This window comes from Acyrthosiphon pisum, chromosome A1 (genome assembly GCF_005508785.2).
Source record: "Acyrthosiphon pisum isolate AL4f chromosome A1, pea_aphid_22Mar2018_4r6ur, whole genome shotgun sequence".
In the NCBI taxonomy this organism is placed as follows: Eukaryota; Metazoa; Arthropoda; class Insecta; order Hemiptera; family Aphididae; genus Acyrthosiphon; species Acyrthosiphon pisum.
This window is the reverse complement of record NC_042494.1, coordinates 138,523,492-138,545,974: the sequence shown is the minus strand read 5'-3', so window position 1 is coordinate 138,545,974 and position 22,483 is coordinate 138,523,492. Positions and strand designations below refer to the sequence as shown.

The 22,483-nt window shown below is 32.0% G+C and overlaps 1 protein-coding gene across 1 annotated transcript in view; it reads left to right on the top strand.

The window, feature by feature from the left end:
• The window catches only part of LOC100161712, a 43,193-nt gene that overhangs the window by 2,188 nt on the left and 18,522 nt on the right, over positions 1–22,483 (top strand). Inside the window, exons 2-3 of the mRNA XM_029488429.1 lie at positions 6,361–6,570; positions 20,672–20,742. Coding sequence (XP_029344289.1) covers positions 6,414–6,570; positions 20,672–20,742 — 228 coding nt within the window. The 5' untranslated portion in view covers positions 6,361–6,413. The remainder of the gene's footprint in view (positions 1–6,360; positions 6,571–20,671; positions 20,743–22,483) is intronic.

The following is a 22,483-nucleotide window of genomic DNA, read 5'->3' as shown; positions in this document are numbered from 1 at the left end:
CAATGGCCCGTGATGCGGCACCGACGACGTGAATTATAATATATTATGAACTATCTAACATAAATTGCAACCAAACGGACAGAGATTAATTTTTTCCTTTACCGACTACCTATATATTGTATCCTAGGTTATATTTAGAACAAAAGAAGTAAAAATGTTAAAAATATACATCACACCTAAGTCACATGATATAATAAAGTAAGACATGATATTTGTTATAATACTACAGAAAACTATTTTGGTGATTAAATAAAAAGTGATGTAATAGCCCTCTGCTTTAATATTATACTATAGAAAATTATTTTATATACTTTTGATGCCATTCCATAACTAAACAAAATTATTTATAAAAAAAAAAGTATTATCAGTAAAATAACCTAACAGTCGTACACAATAAAGTAATTGTTTATTTAAAAATACATATATATCGCGACGTGAAAATAACCTTAAGTTTACGATTATATTTAAGAGAACAAAAAAAATTAATGTCATGACCGTATCTCAACAACTGTTTTCTTATTTTATGTATGCATCTAATTTGTTTTTTTTACAAAAAATACAGTCACAACATGGCAAATTTTCAGCTTAAAAAAAACTATTTTAACCTATTTTTACTACGACATTATTGATTTCTGATATTCTCATTAAAGTATGTTTCTGATGAATTTATCATGTTCATCTTGACATTCAACAGTACATAGTTACAGGTAGATAATTGCACATTGTTGCTTTTCAATAAAAAAAATCTTTATGAAATACAACATACCTAATATATTTAGGTACCTATTATATTTGTGACGATAGATATATTACATTTTTTTACTTACCGACTGGTATATGTATATTTTTGTATTATGCAAGTTACATGTCGAGTTAGTATAGTAATGCTATACCCTTTGAATACATATATTCTACTAAATAGGTACTAGGTAGGTATATTAAAATAAGTAAATAATAATTTTTAATTTGACATTAGCTATACCAAACAGCAATTTTTGTTTAATAATATTATTATAACATTATAATCCTGAATAATATTAGTATAACGTCATTATAATACTATTTTAATATTATCGTTACAAAAAACTCATCTGGGTAAATAATTTAATAATCTGTAATAATAATATATTATCTCTTCTCATAATATGAACTTTATTATCTATATTATCAGTAAAATAATTATTAGTATAAAATATAAATAATAAACATTAAATACTATACAAGTATGGTATAGATTTACAGATCATATATCGTGGCTACTGCAGGATCGTATCTCTATAGATGCAGCTGGAGATATAATAATATATATGTATTTAGGTATATTAAAACATTATTTTACATATAGGTACTGCAGGTGGTTATAATGTTATATGTAGTACCTATTTTATTAACTAGCATACCATTAACGCAGACAAATACAATTATTAGTCAATAACAATTAGTTGCACAATATTATATTTAATTTTTCATTTCAAATAGATAATGATAATACAAATAAATATTATATTCTATGGTTATAGTATAAGGAATTTATTGTAATTTTTAAATTCGATATTCACATAGATTTATAGGTATATGTACCTAGATACTCTTGGAATACTGGAATAGTAACATTTAATTCTTGCTTCTACAATCGTTTTAGTCCGTCGACAAATATATAAGAATAACGGTACGAAACGACATGTGATGAACTAACAAGCAGACGCCTGCTGCAATGAGCTGACCGTTGACCGTGCGATATTGTATATTATCCGGTTCACGTTACGGATGCATCTCGACGACGAAGTTAAAACCGGTTGTTGGAAGTTTGCAAATTGAACGTAATTGGATGTCGGTGACATTGACTCGTCGAGTACAATAATTTCGATGCATGTAGACATTAGAATATAGATAGATATAAGCTCGTGAAACGCATAATCGTTTTGTTTGCAAAAGGCCTGAAACATATAAAAAAATAAAATATTTCTCACATTATTTTGTTGCACATTAATAAGCATTTAATAATTATTTAATAATTAAAGAATTATTCTTATCCAACTATATTAAACGAATTAGTTGTACAAGTCCGTGATTAATCCATGACCACTGCACGGTTTCCTTTATACCACTTTCACGGATAAAAACTCATCCCATATAGTTGTTATATTATAATAAACCAACTAAAATTCACTTTTTTTATTTTATAAAATATGTATAGTAAGTTTTGTTACAGAAAGGTATACTGAATGATAATATTTACACATGGAAACCCGAAAACAATTTTAAATGCACGTTGAGTTTGACTGGGATAAATTGTTACCTTACATAAATAGTCACGGGTTAACCAACTCGTTTTTATTTTATGATCGTGAGAGCAATACTATATATTTTTTATACATATAAAAATTTAAATTTAAATCTTATTTTAATATCTATTATTGTTTTATATTTCTTCCCAGTTATTTTATTTCGATTGTCTCATAGTGGTTTATTTCAGAGTTACATTATTCCATATCGTATTGTGATTCACTATTCAGAATTAATCGCACACAATTGGTACCGTAATAATAATATTAATGATAAAAAAAAAAAACGAGGCTATGAAAGACACTTTTTGTAAATTGCGTTTGGCGTACCACTGAGTGGCGGCTAGTGACTTTAACGCAGGGCAACGCATTTGTGTCTGAGCTACGAGTGTATATAATATTTTATTATTATTATATCTATATTTCGTAAGTGTATAGTCAGTCTATCTTCACTCACTTTTTTTCAGTCTTTGATTTCGTACTATACTGGAAGTCATATAGAAAATGATATAGCGTGCGGAGGAATAGTGCAGTATAATATATAATATAGGGCCTCGAGGCGCGGTCGGTTTCTTGTTGGCTAATGATACGTACACACATAATATTATTATTATTATTTATTATATATACACGTGTAGGTACCTATACTATAAGTGTGCGCTCGTGTGGATTTTCGTAGGATCTACTCTGTAGTATATATAAATACGTCTCAAGGGGCTTTAGTGTAATGGCGTGCGTTATTGCGAAAAATCTTTCTGGTTTGGTGTCCCAGAAAAATATTATCATCATACCTATATGTGACGACATAAGGCCACATTCCTGTGCACTCTGAGGGCAAGAAGATATTCATCTCACATATATGCATGAACTGCAAATATAGATATACGTGAACGCCCATTATGTGCGGTGTAGGTATAGCACATGTGGTCAATCACATAAGTGACCAGGAAACTATTTGACCATCGTTGGTGGCTTTGCAGCTCTGTGTTACGAAATAATAATAAAAAAGAAAATAGAAAGATGCTTCTAGGCAACTTTAGGCAATACACGCGCGTCATTATGTAGCATTATATACGCATATGCACAGTAGCGATGATAGATAATTTTTTCTCCGTAAATCGAGATGTTATATAAAAAATGGTTTAGCGTTGCATGTACATAGGTAATTGTTGTAAGTATTATATATCTACTTTATAGTTAAAATTCCTATATTCCTCAAAATGCGTCAACGTTTTTGTCATAAAAAAAAACAGATCGACTAATTGTTTAGATGACACTGCTGTGAGAGGACGGATAAAAGAAAACAGCTATAGCGTATCATTTTAATTATTATAATATCATGTCTAGGTTAGTGCACTTATTCCTGTAAGGTTGTCAACCCTTTTGCTGTCGGGTTTGTTACTGTACGCTTTATTATACGCTAAATAAACACATTAATTTATAATAATATGAAATAGAGGTGAATGTCATTTAAATTCATATCCTGATGCGGGTGTTTGTTAAAAAAATTATGATTTATTTTAGACGTATACTCATAATGAAATAATATGAATACCGTTTTTGACTGCAAATTATTGTTACAACTCCAATAATAATATATACGCCTGCATCATACGTATGCTATCTACGCGTGGTATGAATTCGTAAATTTTTCTAAGCCAACGACCAGAGTAAGACCGTGGCAATATATAATATGAGATTATTTACAGATTAAAACTCATAAAAAATAACCTATTTGATATTATATTTTATTGAAAACATTGAATTTATTAGACCGAATATTATCCCTCTGAAATCTTAATAATAGTTAGTGATAAATGTTCTTCGAGCATAATATAATGTATATTACGAAAATTAATCGTTCGTAAAATGTAACTTGGTTGATGTCCTTGGGTGATGGCTGATAGAAAATAACGATTAGAAAATGTAGGTACATACCTATCTCAAGAAAACTATTTCTTCATGTTGTTAAGTGCCTAAGTAAGATAAGTTTACTACGTCCAATGTTAGACTCGTAAAACATTAGTTTTCGAAAATATTAAATGCGTTACAACTGCAGGTAATCCACAAAGTACCATAATTTGGAACTTTTTCAAACTTTCACCGTTTATTTAAGTATTAAGCTTCTATTAGAGTTATTCAATTATCGTATCAGATTAAAAACTAACACATTATAAAAATTGATATAATATATACTCCATACCAGTAGAATTAGTAAATTTGTCGAATTATATACCTAGGTATTAAGTACCTAAATAAACATTGACCCAGATGGCTAGACGGTCAAACATTTATATGTTTGAATCTAATACGTTATTAAACTACATAATAATATGTTCGTTGGCAATATGAGCTGTGTACCTACTTTTAATCGAGTAAAGTTAAATGCATAATATTATTAATATTGTATTAGTCTAAAATGATCATACTTTATAGACCACTTGGAGTAAATTTACCAATTTTATTAATACATTTTACCACAGAATAAATATAAGACATTCAAATTTTAATTTTAAAATGTCCATGCTAATTCTATTTTTTGGTTTTAAATTTAAAATTAACTGTAAACAAATTTTTAACGTTCTACTACATATTATTATTACTATATCCTTAGATTGCGTAACACAAAACCATATAATCCGATTGGATAATACAATTGAAAAACTCTAGTCAATTGAATATTGTCAATGTTTACGTTGTCAACAAAATTAGTTTCAGTTAGCCGTTAGGTAATTATATTCTACAGTCACTAATAATAATAATAAAAATAAAAACAAATAGAATGGTTTTGTATTGTTTGTTTTTGTACATATTGGTTATTGAATAATTGTTATTTAGTGGCGTAGGTATTCATCCAACGGACTAAAAACGATTAAAAACCCAATATAATTTTCATAATGTAGACGGTGGCAATAGTTATTATGATATAGATAGGTATAATAATTATCTGGAATGTTTGGTGACGTATATATTTGTGAGAATTGATCTTGAAACAATCATATAAAAATAAATAAATAATAAATAAGTTGATTATTTATGATTGGTGTGTAAAGGTTTTTATCAGATGACTAATCGGATATTGGTTAACATTACAACCAACTACTAAGGGCCAGTTGTACCGTCTACAGTTAAACTTAGATTACGCTTAATCAGCTGATAACAGATATTTAACCGGGCAAATTCGGCCGATTAAACTCCGGTTAACTTTAATCAGAGATAGTATAACTGGCCTTAAGAATAAAACTAATACGTATTGTGCATGGATTTAAATTAGACTTATTATATCTATTCGTTGAATTATTTTTTTAAAACTTAAAATTATACACTGTGTAATCTGTGCGTATTCCGAAATATAGGTATAATATTGTATTTGTCATATAATAAGTTTGGCTCCATATTTTAATCGTTGTTCAATGTGTATTGTTTATATTATTCATTATTTTAGTAGGTACTATTATTGTAAATTGACTACTGTTACGATGAATGAGCACCTAAGTCATAGTTGACGTAGTTGAAATTGTTGATGATTTTTCTAGTAATGGTTTAGTGTTTGATTAGTGTTTATGAGGGATAGCGTACGATGTACGTTTCGTTCTTAATTGTATGCAATAGGTACAGAGTAGAGGTGGTAAAATAATATTTTCGGTGGGGGGAGGGCAAATTTTAACATGCACTATTTGAATATTAAAAAACATAATTTATGGTTATCAGATCTTAAACATTGAAAAAAAGGCCATGGAGTAGAAAATATTTCAAAAAACAATTCAAACAGTGTCGTCCACAACAGACAATATAGCCCGATTATTAATTTATTATGGCAGAAAGGTTATTTCGGCATGAGTGATATATACGCCAGGTGTAATAGGTACCAACCCTAAGTCATATATTATAACAACTGATAAGTATTAACAGTATTGCAAACATAAGAGTTGCGCGTGAATAAAAACAAAACAAAAAATAGCTAAAACAGCTTGTACCTATATATAGGTACTTGAATTAAAAATTATTTTCAACTAATTTTAAGTATTTGCAATTATCTATAATATATATTTATAATTTTTATTATATTTTCTAGGTCGTACGAAATGGGCCTGAGAATAGCTTAAGTACGTCACTGCAGCGTTCGTCATGAACTCAAATTCGAGGGAATTAATATTGGCCGTGGTGGCTTGTTTGGTGTGCAGTGCCACGAGCCATGTAGCCCTTACATTTCCTCCGGCCCGATCATATGACCTCGACTTTCTGGACACAAGCAGAACGCCCGGCCCCTGTGGTATGCCTAAAGGTAAGGCGTTTGATTTTTTTTTATTTAAAATTACCATCGGCAGCTGCAGTTGGGAGAGATTTACATGTTATAAATATAATATTATGGATCACTATAATTACATAAAAATAGGTAGATACACGGTTAGCTAGTACGACAATATATACAAAGTTAATAGATTTCGAAGTGAGTCGAGTAAATTGGCGGCTACGATAAATCTGTCGGTGTGCGAAGATATAAAGTTGGTGTCCTGTTTTAGAGTATCGGCCAGAGATTCCGGAAGTTCAAAGTTTGACGTATTGACGTTTTTAAACATGTTACTACTATTAATACTTATTATACCTTGTGAGTATATGCGTCTTGTTGACAATAATATTATTATAATGCAGTAATAATTATTACTATGGGTCAGCAAAGCCTTATATACTTGCCCAGCATAGATTTGTTGTTTTCTCTGTTGATTTGTTTGCATTTATGTAGGTAGATTATTCGATACACGTCCACCGTGTCTATAATATATTATAATATATTATTATGTGCCATGTGTGTTACAAACAATAGACAGCACCGACTATTATGCCGTTAAGTATTATTTTCATCAGAGTTTTTCATGAAATATCTCTACGAGTAATTGTTCGAAAATCCATCATAGCACCACAACAAAGTGGCCTACTGATGCAAAATAACTAATTTTGTTTCGTAACAACGTCGTGTATACAATAGGTCTATAGAGTATTATAATATATAGACGTAGGCAGATGAGGTTTTGATATCCCGAGGGTGCAATCGATCGGACGGGTCTGCCGAAGGACACGCATATTTGTGAGCTTTAATAATAGTACGGGTATAGGAATACTAATAATAATACAATTGTATTAATCAATTCAAATATAATATATTATAGTGTATACGCGCGTGTGTGTATTAATAAATAATTATAATAGATAAGTATTACGTGAGCAGCTAGCTCTTCCAGTGCACATAATAATATACGTATTGAGAATATAAACCTATGTCCTATACCTATAGCCCACAGGGCATGCCGTGGACGTAGGATTTATTTTATGCCATTTACTATGATTAATATCCTGCAGTTGTGTTTGCACGAGACATTATATATATTTATTCAATTCCAATTCATCGAAAGTAGGTACCTACTATAGGTATATCAATAATTTTTTTTTTATCGACTTTCTTAACTAAAATCACAACATTTTTTTCCACTCTCTGGAATTGTTTCAAAAATTAAGTTTAATTAATTTTCTTTCATATTTTCAACGCATATTGTTGTGCGCAAAAGTACATAATGAAAACTCGAAACGCTTTTGTGGTACTAATGTCATAGACGCTGCAGTATATGCATCCACTTTTGATTTTTAATTCAAAATATTTGTACGGATGTTGAAACCATCGCATAATATACACTACATCATAGGTACTCGCTGAACGTAGAATGAAAGCAATTAACATTGTGCATAGGAACTTAACATTATATACATGACCGAGCGAAACATTGAGAGAGAAAAAAAACGTTAGTTGAATGTACATAATAATAATATATGATGATAAGAGTTTTATTTCAATCTATAAAATATATCTATCAAAGTAGGTACATATGCAATTATTTATTTGTTCAGTTATACAGTATACTTAAGAAAAAAAACACACACACACTAATTTAATGCGTATGGGCCAAGGATTTTTTTAATCTGATAATACGATATATGAAATGTAGTCACTGTGAAATGTAGTCACTATATATACATAAGAATATTATTATATATAATAGTCGAAGTAATTCCGATTGTGTAATGTTAGTAACATAAAATATATTCTCAGTGTGTATTGATCCACGTAAGACGTAACACTTTTTGTAGGTACATATCATTATATTATGTACGTATGATGGTTGAATTAATATTATTAGGACGTATATATTATTATATAATGTTTCGTATTTACCGACGTGGAATATTATTTTTGGCTGGTTATTGAACGGATAGTATATTATATCGGGCGCGTGTGTTTTTGATATTTTGAAATTTATATCTAAAAATGATTATTATGATTTTGTATACACGAAAAAAATAACAAGTGTAATTCGTTCCTATATACATACAATCGGTGTAGTTGGTACACCACAAAAAATATTATGTCGCAATAGAAAAAGGTGGAGAAAAAATATAACACATAATATTATAGGCTTCGGTATAATAGTGATTTAACTAGGTACTGTGCAGGCGTTACACAATAGTACGTCGTCGTCGTCGTCGTCGGTCGAATGCAGCCCACCTGTAGGTAAAAAAAAATAATATTCAACACCTATCGGTGTATGAGCTGCTGCTGCTGCCGTATTCTATAGTAATAATATTATACTGCGCGGTGTACACCCGTAATTTGTTTAGAAGACATACCGAAACGTAGTAGCTTGTTGTTCACCGCTGTTGCGGCGGCGGCTAGGAGCTGTAGGAATCCCGTCTGGCCACTTCTCCCCCTTGACGATTGTATACGATTTGATGATATTATATTATTATATGAATGACTACAACTATACCCGGTTTATTCGAAACACACGACGGTGTCGGTCTTGCGACGGACGTAATGGTTTTTTTCGTTTTCAAAACTCAAGATTTATTAGATACCAACTACCCCCTCCCCCCACCCCGCTACCAAGAAATTAAATTATTTTAATTATTACGAAATATTATGTTTGTTACAGCAGTATAATATAAATGATTGATTTATAGGCGAAAAATTCAGACGATCCAAACGTATTGCGAGATGAAATCAAAAGTTTACTTATGCGTTATTATTGTCTGTGCCCGTAGAAAGTTGTATGTTTGTTTATTTTTTATATTCAAGGATATTTTAACAATATTGACCTCGAATAAATGTTCGTTATACTTCCATGTTGTACTCCCTCGTATCTAATTTGGTGTATTTCCGCGTTACATATTTTTACTATTCTATATCGAATACGTACTTAGATAATCTACCTATATTATGACGTGTTGATAATAATTTTAAGTTTGCTTACATTAATTTTAACTTCAGTATAGACACACGAGACATATTACGGATACTAGGTCACTGCAGGTGCAGGTTTCGATCAAAATAGTTGATCGATCATTCTTACCCTATTTATTTTATTAATGCAAAGTTCATATTAAATTGATCGAAAATATATTTTATGTACGATGCAAATTAGAAGGCTGGTCGAATGCCAGAAGAGTCGTTTTATTTTAAAACGATAACAGCCTTGAATATAGAAGAATGCGAAGAACGTATTGAAATTGAAAGTAAAACAATCTCGGGAGGACCCCGCCCGTTTGTTTACTGTCTGAATTATTATTTTGGACCGCGTATACCTATACGAGTATAACCTGACCTGCTGCGGTATACGGTTGTACGTTGTAAACTATTATACTACTCAGTTTCGGAGTTGTAATCTATACCTATAGTGTTTTTCTTCAAGACGTATAATAATCGTTCTATTATTCAAATCGTTGTCTACGACCTATCCATGACCTGAAGACGTGTATGCAAAAACCACAATCAACCACGGGTTGAAAAGTTTTCCCATAAGTGTTTAGTCGTGAGAAGCGAAAGGAGCATCATGCGTCTGTATATTACAGTGAATAGATTCAAGAGGCTACTACTACGCTTCAGTTAGAAACATTTTTCCAATACAATATTTGCTCTTTTTAATACACTGAGAACGAAGAGTATGTTTCTTTTTAAAGAAAACATATTATATTGTTATAATAATATATTATTTAGAAAAGAAACTTTTTCATTTCCTATTTCAAATTGGACTAACTATAACGTCTATTTTTTTTACTCTTTAATTTGTTTTAAAATTAATTTCTATATTTTACATACTTAAAATGTATGTATATATGGCATTATACATCACATATTATTTAGGTACGACTCATTTCTCCATGATCGAAATTTCCATTACACCGATTGTCATAAAAACAATAATACATTATTTACCATTATTTTTCAGGCATCTAACTTATGTTGTATGTAATTGCTTTAAGAATTGTAATTAATTAATTGTCCAAATCCAAAAAACTTTATCTGTGCACTGTACGTTCTAATAGTCTTTTCGGTTTAATTAACATCCATGCACAGCAAACTGAAAATATGAAAGTTTACGACCACTTTCGGCCATATGGTTCTACAATTTTCAGACCGAATCGCCATATGTATAATATAAGTATGTTATGTTTTAAAATTATCATAAAATATGTGGTTTTGCTGTTCTAAACTAAACCGTTCAGCCATTTATAATATGTACCTAAGATTTAAGAATCACCTTTCATGATATTATACGCTACATGGCTGCATGTCTGCATGGTATAATATGTATATTTTTATGCATTAGCCTAATATAACGTATAACTACAGCTGTACGAGGTATTCTAAATTGTGAAGTTTATCAGTCGAGCTCATTGGTTTGTCTGATAATTTGTACTTGTAAAACCACATATATATAGGTACGTATAGGTAGTTTAACTGAGCGAGAAACAACTCATAATGTATATGAATCTGTTGCGTATATAATAGTATACTATATAGGTAACCAATTTGTCGTAATTCTATATTATACTTCTCTATAATATACAAACGACTATAATGTGGGTACGCGATATTCGTGAAAGCACAAACGCCATTTTATGTATTTAAATATTGAAATCGACTGGTGTGGATCAAAAATTTATATTTCCGTTTTCGGAGTCACGTGCACGTTGCATAACGTTAATTATGATAATTTCATTCGGTAAACGTACCCGTTAATAAGCACGTTCATCTTTCAGGATATATGAAGGTAGGTACACATATTTTATAGGTACATGTGTGCGGCTCATACGCGCTTTCGTTTTAATCGTCCACAAACCAGGACCAAAATTTTGTCAATTTGGGTGTGTGTAATGATTATTATTATAATATATGGTGAACGATACACATACCTACCTACCTGTCGCGTAATATTTGAAATATCGTCTAACAATAATTTCTATAGATTAATAACATGCACGCATGTGCTCCGACAAGGAGTGTATTTATTTTATTTGTTTCACTTATCCCCGCGTGTTTCAGTTACACTTTCTCGTCACCGAATACCAGTTTTGGTTAAACGATACACGCACTACCGGAGAAATTTTCATAGATTACCCCGATAGTGTGTGTGTGTGTGTGTGTGTGTGTGTGTGTGTACGTGTGTAATTTTAAGTCCTGTCTTGTAATTAATACCGTCGAAGTCGGCTATATCATGTTTAAAAAAATACGTAGTTCATCTGAAAATGAATACGAGAGTAAGCTGCCCGTCGTATATTATCATAATATGGATTATTTTAAGTATGATTTTACATTGATATAATATAATAATGTGGTAGGTAGTTAAAATTCGTCATTATAATATATTATTCTTGAGTAATTTTTAATTGAGATATATCGGAACAATTTTTTTGTTTCAATCGTTTTTGGTATATTATCAACTTTTCTAAGATTCTTTAAGTAATTGATTTTCGTTGACATACGTTTTATCTTAAATGTGCAGCTGTGTCCCGCAGAGTAACCAGAATTTACTTACCTATATTATAGTCGCACTATATAACGGCGCTGTTTGTAAATGCTCAATTCTTAACTTTTCCCTAAAAAAAACATATCTAATGAAATAAAACTGTTGACAAATTCTGGGAAAAATTAAACGTCCTGCAAATTTTCATTCTTTGATTTTTCTGACATCTTATACGTATACGGGAATGCACAGACAATACATTTTTGTTTTCTTTTGTCGCTCTACAGTTATTTCACATTATATATCATATATTTTATTAATATTACATTTATGTAATACTTTTTTTCTAGCGTATTCGTGTGAAAATCTGTGTTGTACTGTTGATATCTATAGGTATTCCAAGTCACCAAAATTATATACATATAACATATTTTATGAATCAACGATAAAAAAAATTTAATTTTAAACGTATATAACAGGTGCGCGATAATGATATAGAAGTATAAGAACATTAAACTTTAATTAAATTTCGGAAATGCGAAAAAGTGATCTCCGCCGTAGTTATATTATATTGTGCAATACGTTTGTTGAAAGTGTTTTACGATTACCTATTATTATCCATAATAGCTTTATTTTTATTAATCGACCATCAATTATACTAATCAACACCTACTGAATAAAAATTATATACTTATATAACGATCAACAATATGTCCGCGCGCGTCCGTTCGGTGAGTGCAGGGCGAAAGATTTAGCGGTAACAGTGGTATCAGTAAACTAGTCGAAATGTACTTAAAATAATAGCTTCGAGCGGCAGCTGCAGGCCATAACCACGACAATTATCATCGTCGTAACTCGCCGAGCGCGCGCGTATAAGGAATTTTAAATTTCGCGGAGAACAATCGCGGCGCGCAGACTTCGTTCGGGTATACAGCGCGGTCAAAGTGTCGCCGGGGTCGTCGGGTCGGAGGTCGCAATTATTAGCCACCGGGTCTGTGACGATTTTCAAGGGCCGCCACCGTCGCACATAATAATAATATTATTATGTTTGAGATATTATACGACAAACGCGTTCGACGGGTTTCGAATGCAGTATATATGCGTGTAGTAGTAAAAAAAAATTTAATAATAATAATAATATTCACTTTCACGGCTGCCGGCGAGAAGATCCCACGACAAGCTCGTGACCGGCACGCGTATACACACACCGCACTTCCAGCGAGCTAGTCGGAGAGAATACGCGCGTAAAATCACTCACGACAAGTTTTCTCTCCGCCGAAGAACATCGTTCCCCCCGTGCCCCCCGAACTCCTGCACAGCCCGAGATCGTCTTCTCCGACCGACACTTTATAATATTGTTATGCTCTTTCTCTTCGACGCGTTGGGTATTATTATTATTTATCATGATGCCATTACGAAATATTATCTTCTACCGCCGCCGCCATCGTTCGTATGTACACATACGCACCTATATCATTATTATTATTGCAGGTCCGTGGGATAACTATAATAATGATAATAATAATAATATATATTAAATATATATGGAATAATGTGCGCAACACACACCACAGTGTATTGTAATAATATAACAATATTACAATACAATCGTTTGCATATTATCATCTTTTGTTTCCGGCGAGCAAAATTTGTCGTCGTCGTCATCCAGCGCGGGTCATAGAGCACTCAATCGCACGACAACAATAATATCTAAATAATTTCATCAGTCATCGCGGGCATGGCTATTATGGGGTACCTATATGTATTATTATTATACGGGTGAGGACCTCGGCGACGCCGGCGGGCTGCTTTTTATTTAATTTCTATTTCTATTTAGGCGCGAGGTGGGCGAGCGTTCCTTCACCTGCACACTTGCCGAAGCCATCATACCTAACATACGCGTAGTGCGGCTCAATCCCGCGGCGAAGGAAGACCGCCATGGCCATGGCCTTCGGTAGAAAGCGCGTTACAGATTAAATTGGCCGCCACATCGGTGAAAGTCACATCGACGTTTTTCGATTTTCGGCGGTTTCCGCGACGACGGACTTACACGCACACTTATGAGTCCAGTCTTGAATAAGACCCTTTTTAAGAGTACCTATAGGTATATTTAAAAATATAGACATCGAGTACAAATAAATATACTTCTTTTATAGATACTTTCATATGTTTTATAACTTATAAATCAATAGAACCTATTGTCACGTTTACGTTAATTATTGTGTATAGGTAGCACATTATATTTTCCACCGCAACGTTTGGCAGAACTTTATGATACTCGACTTACTGTTTTATTTGACGGAGTATTTGATTATCGGTTAAGTAAAATTCAAAGTAAACAAATATATTATTATTATGTATATTCTCGATTTTTGTTTTTTTTTTTTACGAAATCACAATGAAATTAGAAAACAATATATAAACTTTAAAAGAATTATTAGAGTATTTGATTTATTATACAGATACAGCTGGTACTTTTTGTTGAAGTACTTTTTTCAAAAGTATTTAAAATACATATTTCAGTACTTAAAAAGTATGATATGAATACTATACTTACTCAAATACTTTTACTCGAGTACCTACATACTTAATTACAACACTGCATGCAACGCACCATTTATAGGGCCGACGAGGAGTTTTGATTTTAATTTTTACTTGAGTTTCCAAACGCGTTCCATCGTCGTCCCGCCATAATATTATTGTAAAATAAATTATTATTATTAAATAATAACCGTTTCGAAACGGACATATATTATATTGCGTGGCGCTTATATCCATATATATTGTGCACTCCTCACGTGGATTCCTTTTCTAGCTCGGCGCGTGTATAAATTTATTATTATAAAACGCGCTTGTACCTGTATAACTATATTTATTTTTTTTTTACGCAACATAACGTATCGAAAGCCTACGATGAGGATACGCGTGCGGTTTGTTACGTGGCAACTCATCCGTTCCATTATAGTCGAACGCTGTTTTTTTTTGTTTTACATTTTTACACAGTCGACTTTACTATTTTATACTAGAAGACGTATTTCGCAATTAAAAATAACCGCGATAAAATGGAAAAAAATACTGTCGATCGACGTTCGTTTTACCGAGAAAAACAATATATAGGCGGCGAAGTCTGCGCGTCTCGAGTTGAAAAATAGATGACTTGAAAAATGGTATAAAATATTGTAGTCTAAAATGTGTAGTTCGTGTAAAGTATTATCCCACCCATGTAGGTTTGATGTTGTATAAGCGTATAGGTTCAACGAAAGTTATCGATGATATATTTCGCGTATCTTTAACTGCCGCTATACGTTGAACATATTTATTTTTTAATTCCGACTTGAATAATACCTTTTACAATTATTATTGTGATTGGACAGCAAATTTCCGAGTTGAGTTTTACAGTATCTAAATGCATGAATAGCTGTCAAATTAAAAAAGAAACATTTGTACCTATACGATGTCCGGATTAAAGCGATCATGAACAGTAAATAATAATTTCACTTCTGTGTTGCCACACACAGCATCAGAAACAAGAATTCTGTAACGAAAAAATATACACTTATTTATTATTCATGGATTGTATAAAAATGTAATACTATTACTGAAAAACCTAAACGTTTCGTTAAAAACTATAAAATATGTGTTATGTTCGTTAACACTCAAACTGTGTGTTAGTATTTTATAGTAAATATATATTGAATATAACTCGTGTGAATTTATAACATTTTAACTGATTGAACATACTCATTATTCGTACGTAGTAAGTACGCATCATGATTCATGATATGTTATATTATTATGCATCCTTCAAACTGTTTTAATTTATCATAGAATTTATTTTTGGTTAGACATTTTAAAATATATAAAATATTAATATATTTACTAATATTTTAGTATTTAAGTTTAATGATTATAATTTCGAGTTTTAACAAATTTAGAAGTTGATACTTATTTATATGTTTTTATCATATTGTTAAGAGTTGTTATGACTTATAATAAAAATGTATAGGTTCCTACAAATCAATTCAGTTGCAGCATGAAATATTTAAATTTTTAATTACAAATAAGACTATTATAATATTATTTTGTTCTTGCTAAATTACTTTAATAGTCTTAGTGAAATATTGCATCTCCAACTTTCACTTTTATTTATTTTCTGCACTATTATCTACATATAATTTATGTGCAGGATAACTCATTCATTCATCATTCATATATTACTATCACGCGAAACAACTTAAAAATGTTTAGTGTATTTCTTTAAAAAAATAAATATTTTGTCTTAAATAGGTCTATTTCAATGATTATTTTTAAAACCTCAGTGGTTAGTGTAATATTTTTGTGAGGTGTTTTCGGATTTGGATGATTAATAAGTCCCAGACCCAGTAAAAATTAATTAATTTGAAATATTCTAATAAATAATAATAGAAAAAACAATTTGACCATACCTAATCTAATGGTTTTAACTCAAAAAGTAAAAAACGAACAGTTTTGATGATTATATTTTGTCTCCTATCTAGATAATTTTAAAATAAAAATTAGAAATTATTTTACATCCAAAGATAATATATTAGATAGGGTTTAGAAATATTTTGTAGGTATTATTAACTCACTATCCAATAAACTTACCATATACAAGTCAATAACTCGACCTGTTTGGACGTTCGGTATTCAGTTATGGGGTTCTGCAAAGCCATCCAATACCAAAACGCTTCAAGCGTTTTAATCCATCTCCTTACGACTAGTGACGTCTTCTTGGTATTTCACAAACAATAATAATCACAAAAACCTAAAAATCCTTAATCTTTAACAAAATTATATTACTTTAAATTCCATACTAACTTAAATGCTCACAGTATCCCCCATTAATCAATCAACTATCTTCCATTTCACTCCCCGGTAAAGTACGTAGAAGACTCAAAATATAGTGGCCTAGAGACCTACTAAAGTAAAAAATAAACAATACAATAAGTATTGCCTAAAAAGTGCCTGCTTGGGTGGTACTACTAAGTGCCTGCCCATAAACGATACCTCCTGTTAATAACCATGTATTAAATTTTACTCGTTGTACCTGGGTACTAATATTGTATTGTATAGATTGCAAATAAAATGTTTTAAAAAAAGGTAAGTATATCAATAACTGCATGCCACCACTATTTTCGACTTGAGAGTGTTATGTTTTTATGATTTAATAGTTAACATATTTATGCATTTTTTTCGCAAATTGTTTTACACTAACGTCTACATTATATATTATAGAGCATAGACTCTAGATTACTTTTCTTTTGACCGATGTCAAAGACATAATAGTATAGATGGCTAGTAAAATACTAATATTTCAGTTATAGTGATATATCTAAATACTCGTGCTTATATTGATATTTGATACCTATAAAATAATAATATTAAACAACTTGACGTAATTATATCAGTCTCACGCGACTCGCGTCTGATCTGCTTATGTAGATTAAAATGTTATTAAAATGTTCAAATCAAATAATATGTACCTGCTTATAGTTATACGGTTGTACGATGTATTGAATATTACTATTGTGGTTACACACATATAATATAATTATTTTTCAGGTTCACTTCAAAAACGCACATCTAAGACTTATTAATTGTATAATCGTTAAAATATTCTCAATTATTTTAACGTAGTATATGTAAATTATGTTATGATATTTTAACAGTTTGTTGTGTCTTACATAATTGGTTCATGCGTAAGCATTTTTTCTTTTATCGTTAACACTTATGCGCAGGGCAATAGGCGTTTTAGGTGCAATACCTAAAACGCCTCCTCTTTCCTCCGACCTTGAAATTGCGTACATTGCTCGGGAAACATGTTGCCTACGTGAATCAGAAATTTCCATTGCAAAATGTGTATTGTACGATAACATGTAACCTGCACCTATAAGTGATCTGGACGTTTATTCTTTAAAAAATAAATAAATATAATATATCGGTTATGAGTTTTAAAAAAGTGAGAATTGTGTGCTGTTAACAAGACGTGTTATACAGCGGGTAGCTACGCCTGAAAAAAAATAAGCTTGTCCTGAGTGTAAGTTTATTGCGGTTCTGTTAATATGGCTTGTTATCTGAACTCTGAAGGACACTGCAGGTATATTATGATGCATATTATATTATAATACCTCCGGACATACCTATCTCATATTATCTACACATCTGTGTGACTTTGCAGTGACTGTACATCGCGTCTCGTGAGTTTCGGTGACTTACTTACCTAAATAATGTAGAAGGAAATATATAATAATATATGTTTTTGAAATATTAATGCATTTTTATTTGAAACGGATTTTGTAAATATAATTGTAATGGTGTTAGCTGGAATGTGGTTCTGAGGTTTCGGTGTAATATATTTGGATCACGTGCCGGTTTTGGTATGACATCAGAATTTAATAAATATTATATTTCATTAATATTTTAGTTTCAGATCAGTGATATCGTGCAATTAGGTCACCTTAAACAAAAAATAAAATAAATAATATCACTAGGTATTGCCAACGCGTTTGTTTCAATCGTTTGCTGCGATAAACAATAACATTACAATGATTCCTTTGCGTTATAAAATATAAGGTATACTAATAATATGCGGATACTTAATTATTATCATTTCAAATTATTCACGCAGTAAACGTCCACCGCCGCTTTAACGTGATGCAGGCGGTGACGAAACCTATTATACGTCATATTATTATTATTATTATTACAGTGCTCTGGTCTCCGAGCTGAAAATTTAACCGTCGAGATTTAAAACAATACTGATTTCAAAGATTATTATTATTATTATTATTATTATTATTATTATCATCGTCGTCGTTATTATACAACCTACGACGTCGGCGGCGGCGGCGGCGGCGGTATTATTTCGACGGTATAGTTACGTCACGCGTTACCCTACAGAAGATTGGCGTTTTACTACATTTCTTCAGCTTTTGTTCCGAAACAGTTCGCGCACAATGGAATACTTGCGCGCTGCGTGCCTGCATATTATACACTTATACCTATATACCTATGCCCGGGTACATGACGCGAAAACTTGCGCACGTTCAGTGGGCGACGGAAATAATATCGTAAAAGGTCAGTAGGTCTCCTCCGGTGTGCGCATTATCATACGCAGTACGACACTCCATAATAATAGCGTCTAACCACATCGAATATAATATTTATATGCGCGTTATAAATGCAATATAATAATATCATATTATTATTATTATTTTATGTATACCGCGTGGACCGACGGGCACGCGACGACCTATAAAATCGACATTCCGTGGCGTGCCAGAGAAACGCGCAGGGAATGCTCACTGCTGTATAGTTATTGTTATTACGAGAGTGTCAAACGTCATTCAATTTCGCACTTACGTAGGTACCGTACGTACGCGGCTGTGGCCAGGAATATTTTGAAACAGACCTGCAGGCCAAGACACTGTTGTTTTGTCGCGATTGATCCTCGCCTGTCGGCCACGGTATGCCCAGTATTCGCGACGATCGACTTTCAAAATCGTAATTTTCCATTATTCAAAACACGTCGTCGCCTAGAAACATTAATTTTGCGATGTTTTTAAATCTCATAGCCCAAATAACGCAAATTTTCCAGACCAGGAACAACAAATACCTCCGAAAGAAAGCTCACGGGTCGAATTAGAAATTTTACGTTTCTGTTGCATTTTTTTATTTAGTAGGATGCGTGTTACACCTCGTTATTATTGTATGTTCATTTTATGGAACATAATATGGCCTGTAATATTTGCAACTCGACAAAACATATTATAATATTTTATTGTTCGTATTGTCGTTACACGAATACGTCATCTTCTTATTATACAGAGGGTTTCAGTTTGATGAAATAATATGATTCAGGAATATTATTACTTCTATGTTAGGGATCCACGGTTGTTAAAATGTATATAATGTGTTTTGAATTATATTAACTCAAAATAAAAAAAATTAAAAAGGCCGTTGTATGTATTTCTTGACATTATTGGAGATATGGCTGGCAAATATGTATAATTTTATAGGTATACAAATGTAGGTAGGTACTAGGTAGGTATATAATTAGTTATTACACGTGCCTATCTATATATGTGTATTTCAAAAGTTGAATTACCTATATTTTCTTTAAGTATCCAGATACACCCATACGTGTTTAAGCTTAGGTAGGATGTGGTTAGTGGAACAGGTAAACATGATGTAACAGGTGGGCTTTAGAAGGGTGTGTCTCGTACACAAACACCCTGTATATGTTACTAACTGCGGCGATAACTTAAACAGCTGTACAATTATTGCTCAACGTGTTCGCTGGATCCCTTTGTACACGCAATAGAGTTAGATAAATGTATCACATATAGGTAGGTACTCGAAAAGTTATCAAATGCATTTTTTTTTTCGTGTATGTGTGTGTGTGTGTGTGTGTGTGTGTGTGTGTGTGTGTGTGTGTATGTGTGTGTGTACAGTTGTACAACAATCAAATTTCGATTGTCCATGGACAGGTCTTTGTCCGCAACAGGTCGCACGAATCACGTAATATATAATATAATAACTTAACCGTTTTCATTTTTATTTTATTCGCAGGCTCAGTCAAGACTTCGTTGATGTCTGGTTCGTCGTTCAACGTCACGTGGCATTTGGCGTATCCTCACCGGGTAAGTCTAAACTCTGAAATATTCACGGTATAGCTGAATACGGCTCGAGATCACGACCTGACGTGTCGACAAAACGTTTGCTGCTACAGCGATCGGCGGCAGAGCGTGTGACCGAAAACTCGGCGACGACAATATTATTATAGCTGCAGGTGGTTGTGCAATTCCGACGAGGATCCTCGGACGACAATATTATTATTAATCGACATCGCGAAATTATTATTATATTACTTGTGAACGTCGTGGTACGCATGACCCGCACTCCGTATATAAATTGTATAATAGTGCAATAATAATATAAATTCGACTCAGCCTCCGTCGGAGCTGCACGATTTTCTGTGCATATACAGGGTGAATGCGGGCGCATTCAAGATTATTAATTAGTCATTTGTGTAAGGGTATAGACTGCACAATAACAAAATATATCTAATAAAATATCGTTGCGCAATTTTATAGTCGTTCTATACGTACCTACCGCCAGTAAAAACTTCCAAATAAATCGTCAATTGTATTTTTTAAACGATTCTATATTATATAGTGCCGTGTTATTGTTATACCTATTATATATTATATTATATTATATTTGAATTCTTTTACATGGTCTTCTTTTGTCACGTATACCTACAATGTATGTGGTTCACGATTTGACTTCACGATTTTCGATCCATACCTATATTATAATATACGAACTAAAGTGAAAAATCTTACATTTTATCCCATTTTATTACATACTGTACTACTCTTATGATTTAGTATAATACAATCTATAAGTATTAATTTGATTCGTTTAACGCCCTTCTTTCGCATTGTAGGTATAGCTTATCATACTACGTCATTTTTATAATTCTTTTCAACACAATCAAAGATTTTTGGTTAACAATTAACACAGAACTTGAAACCGATACTGGATACCGATTTTGAATACCGGTTAAAACCGTTAAAAACCGAAATGGAAATAGGAAAAAATAAAAACCGCTATTCAAAACCAAAAACGAAATCAGAAAAAATAAATACCGATATCTGAAACTGAAATCAAAATCAGAAAAAATGAATACCAATGATGCCCACATCCTAAATAAAGATCGTGAAAAATAAATACCTTTATCCGGAAACAAAATCGGCAAATTTTTTTTCAGTTTCAAGCCCCAAATTAAAACTTAATTTATAAAAATACGAACGCATAAACGTATCTGGTAGGTATAGCACAAAAAAACACTCGTGGTAGTGAGGTTTTAATCGATACCATCGTATTAAAATCGAAGCACAAACGAGATTGCACTTAAGGTTATATGCACGCTAATCAATATAAATCAAAAGTTATGATACAAAAGTAATAGTTTAACACTTCAGAGAGGGGGGTGGGATTGAACCCCCAAAACCTTCGATCTGTATAATATATACGTAGCTATAGCGTATACGCGATGTCTAATACCGTACATACAGCGGATTCCGCTAATGTGGGCACCGGTTGACATGGGCATCCGCGTAATATTGGCAAAATGGGCAAAAAGGTCTGGTTCCAATTCCAATGCATAATAATATACTAACTAACAAAGTTTGGTTTAAATGGCCAACCACCGATTAATTCGGGAAAATATGAGTTTGGGCCCAACGTGTCCACATTAAGTGGAATCCTGCACTGTATATATAATATATTAATATATCATATGTTATATAACGCGTCAGGGTATGAAATATATGAAAAACGGCCTCTCGTCGCATCTGACTCTTAACATAGGTACCT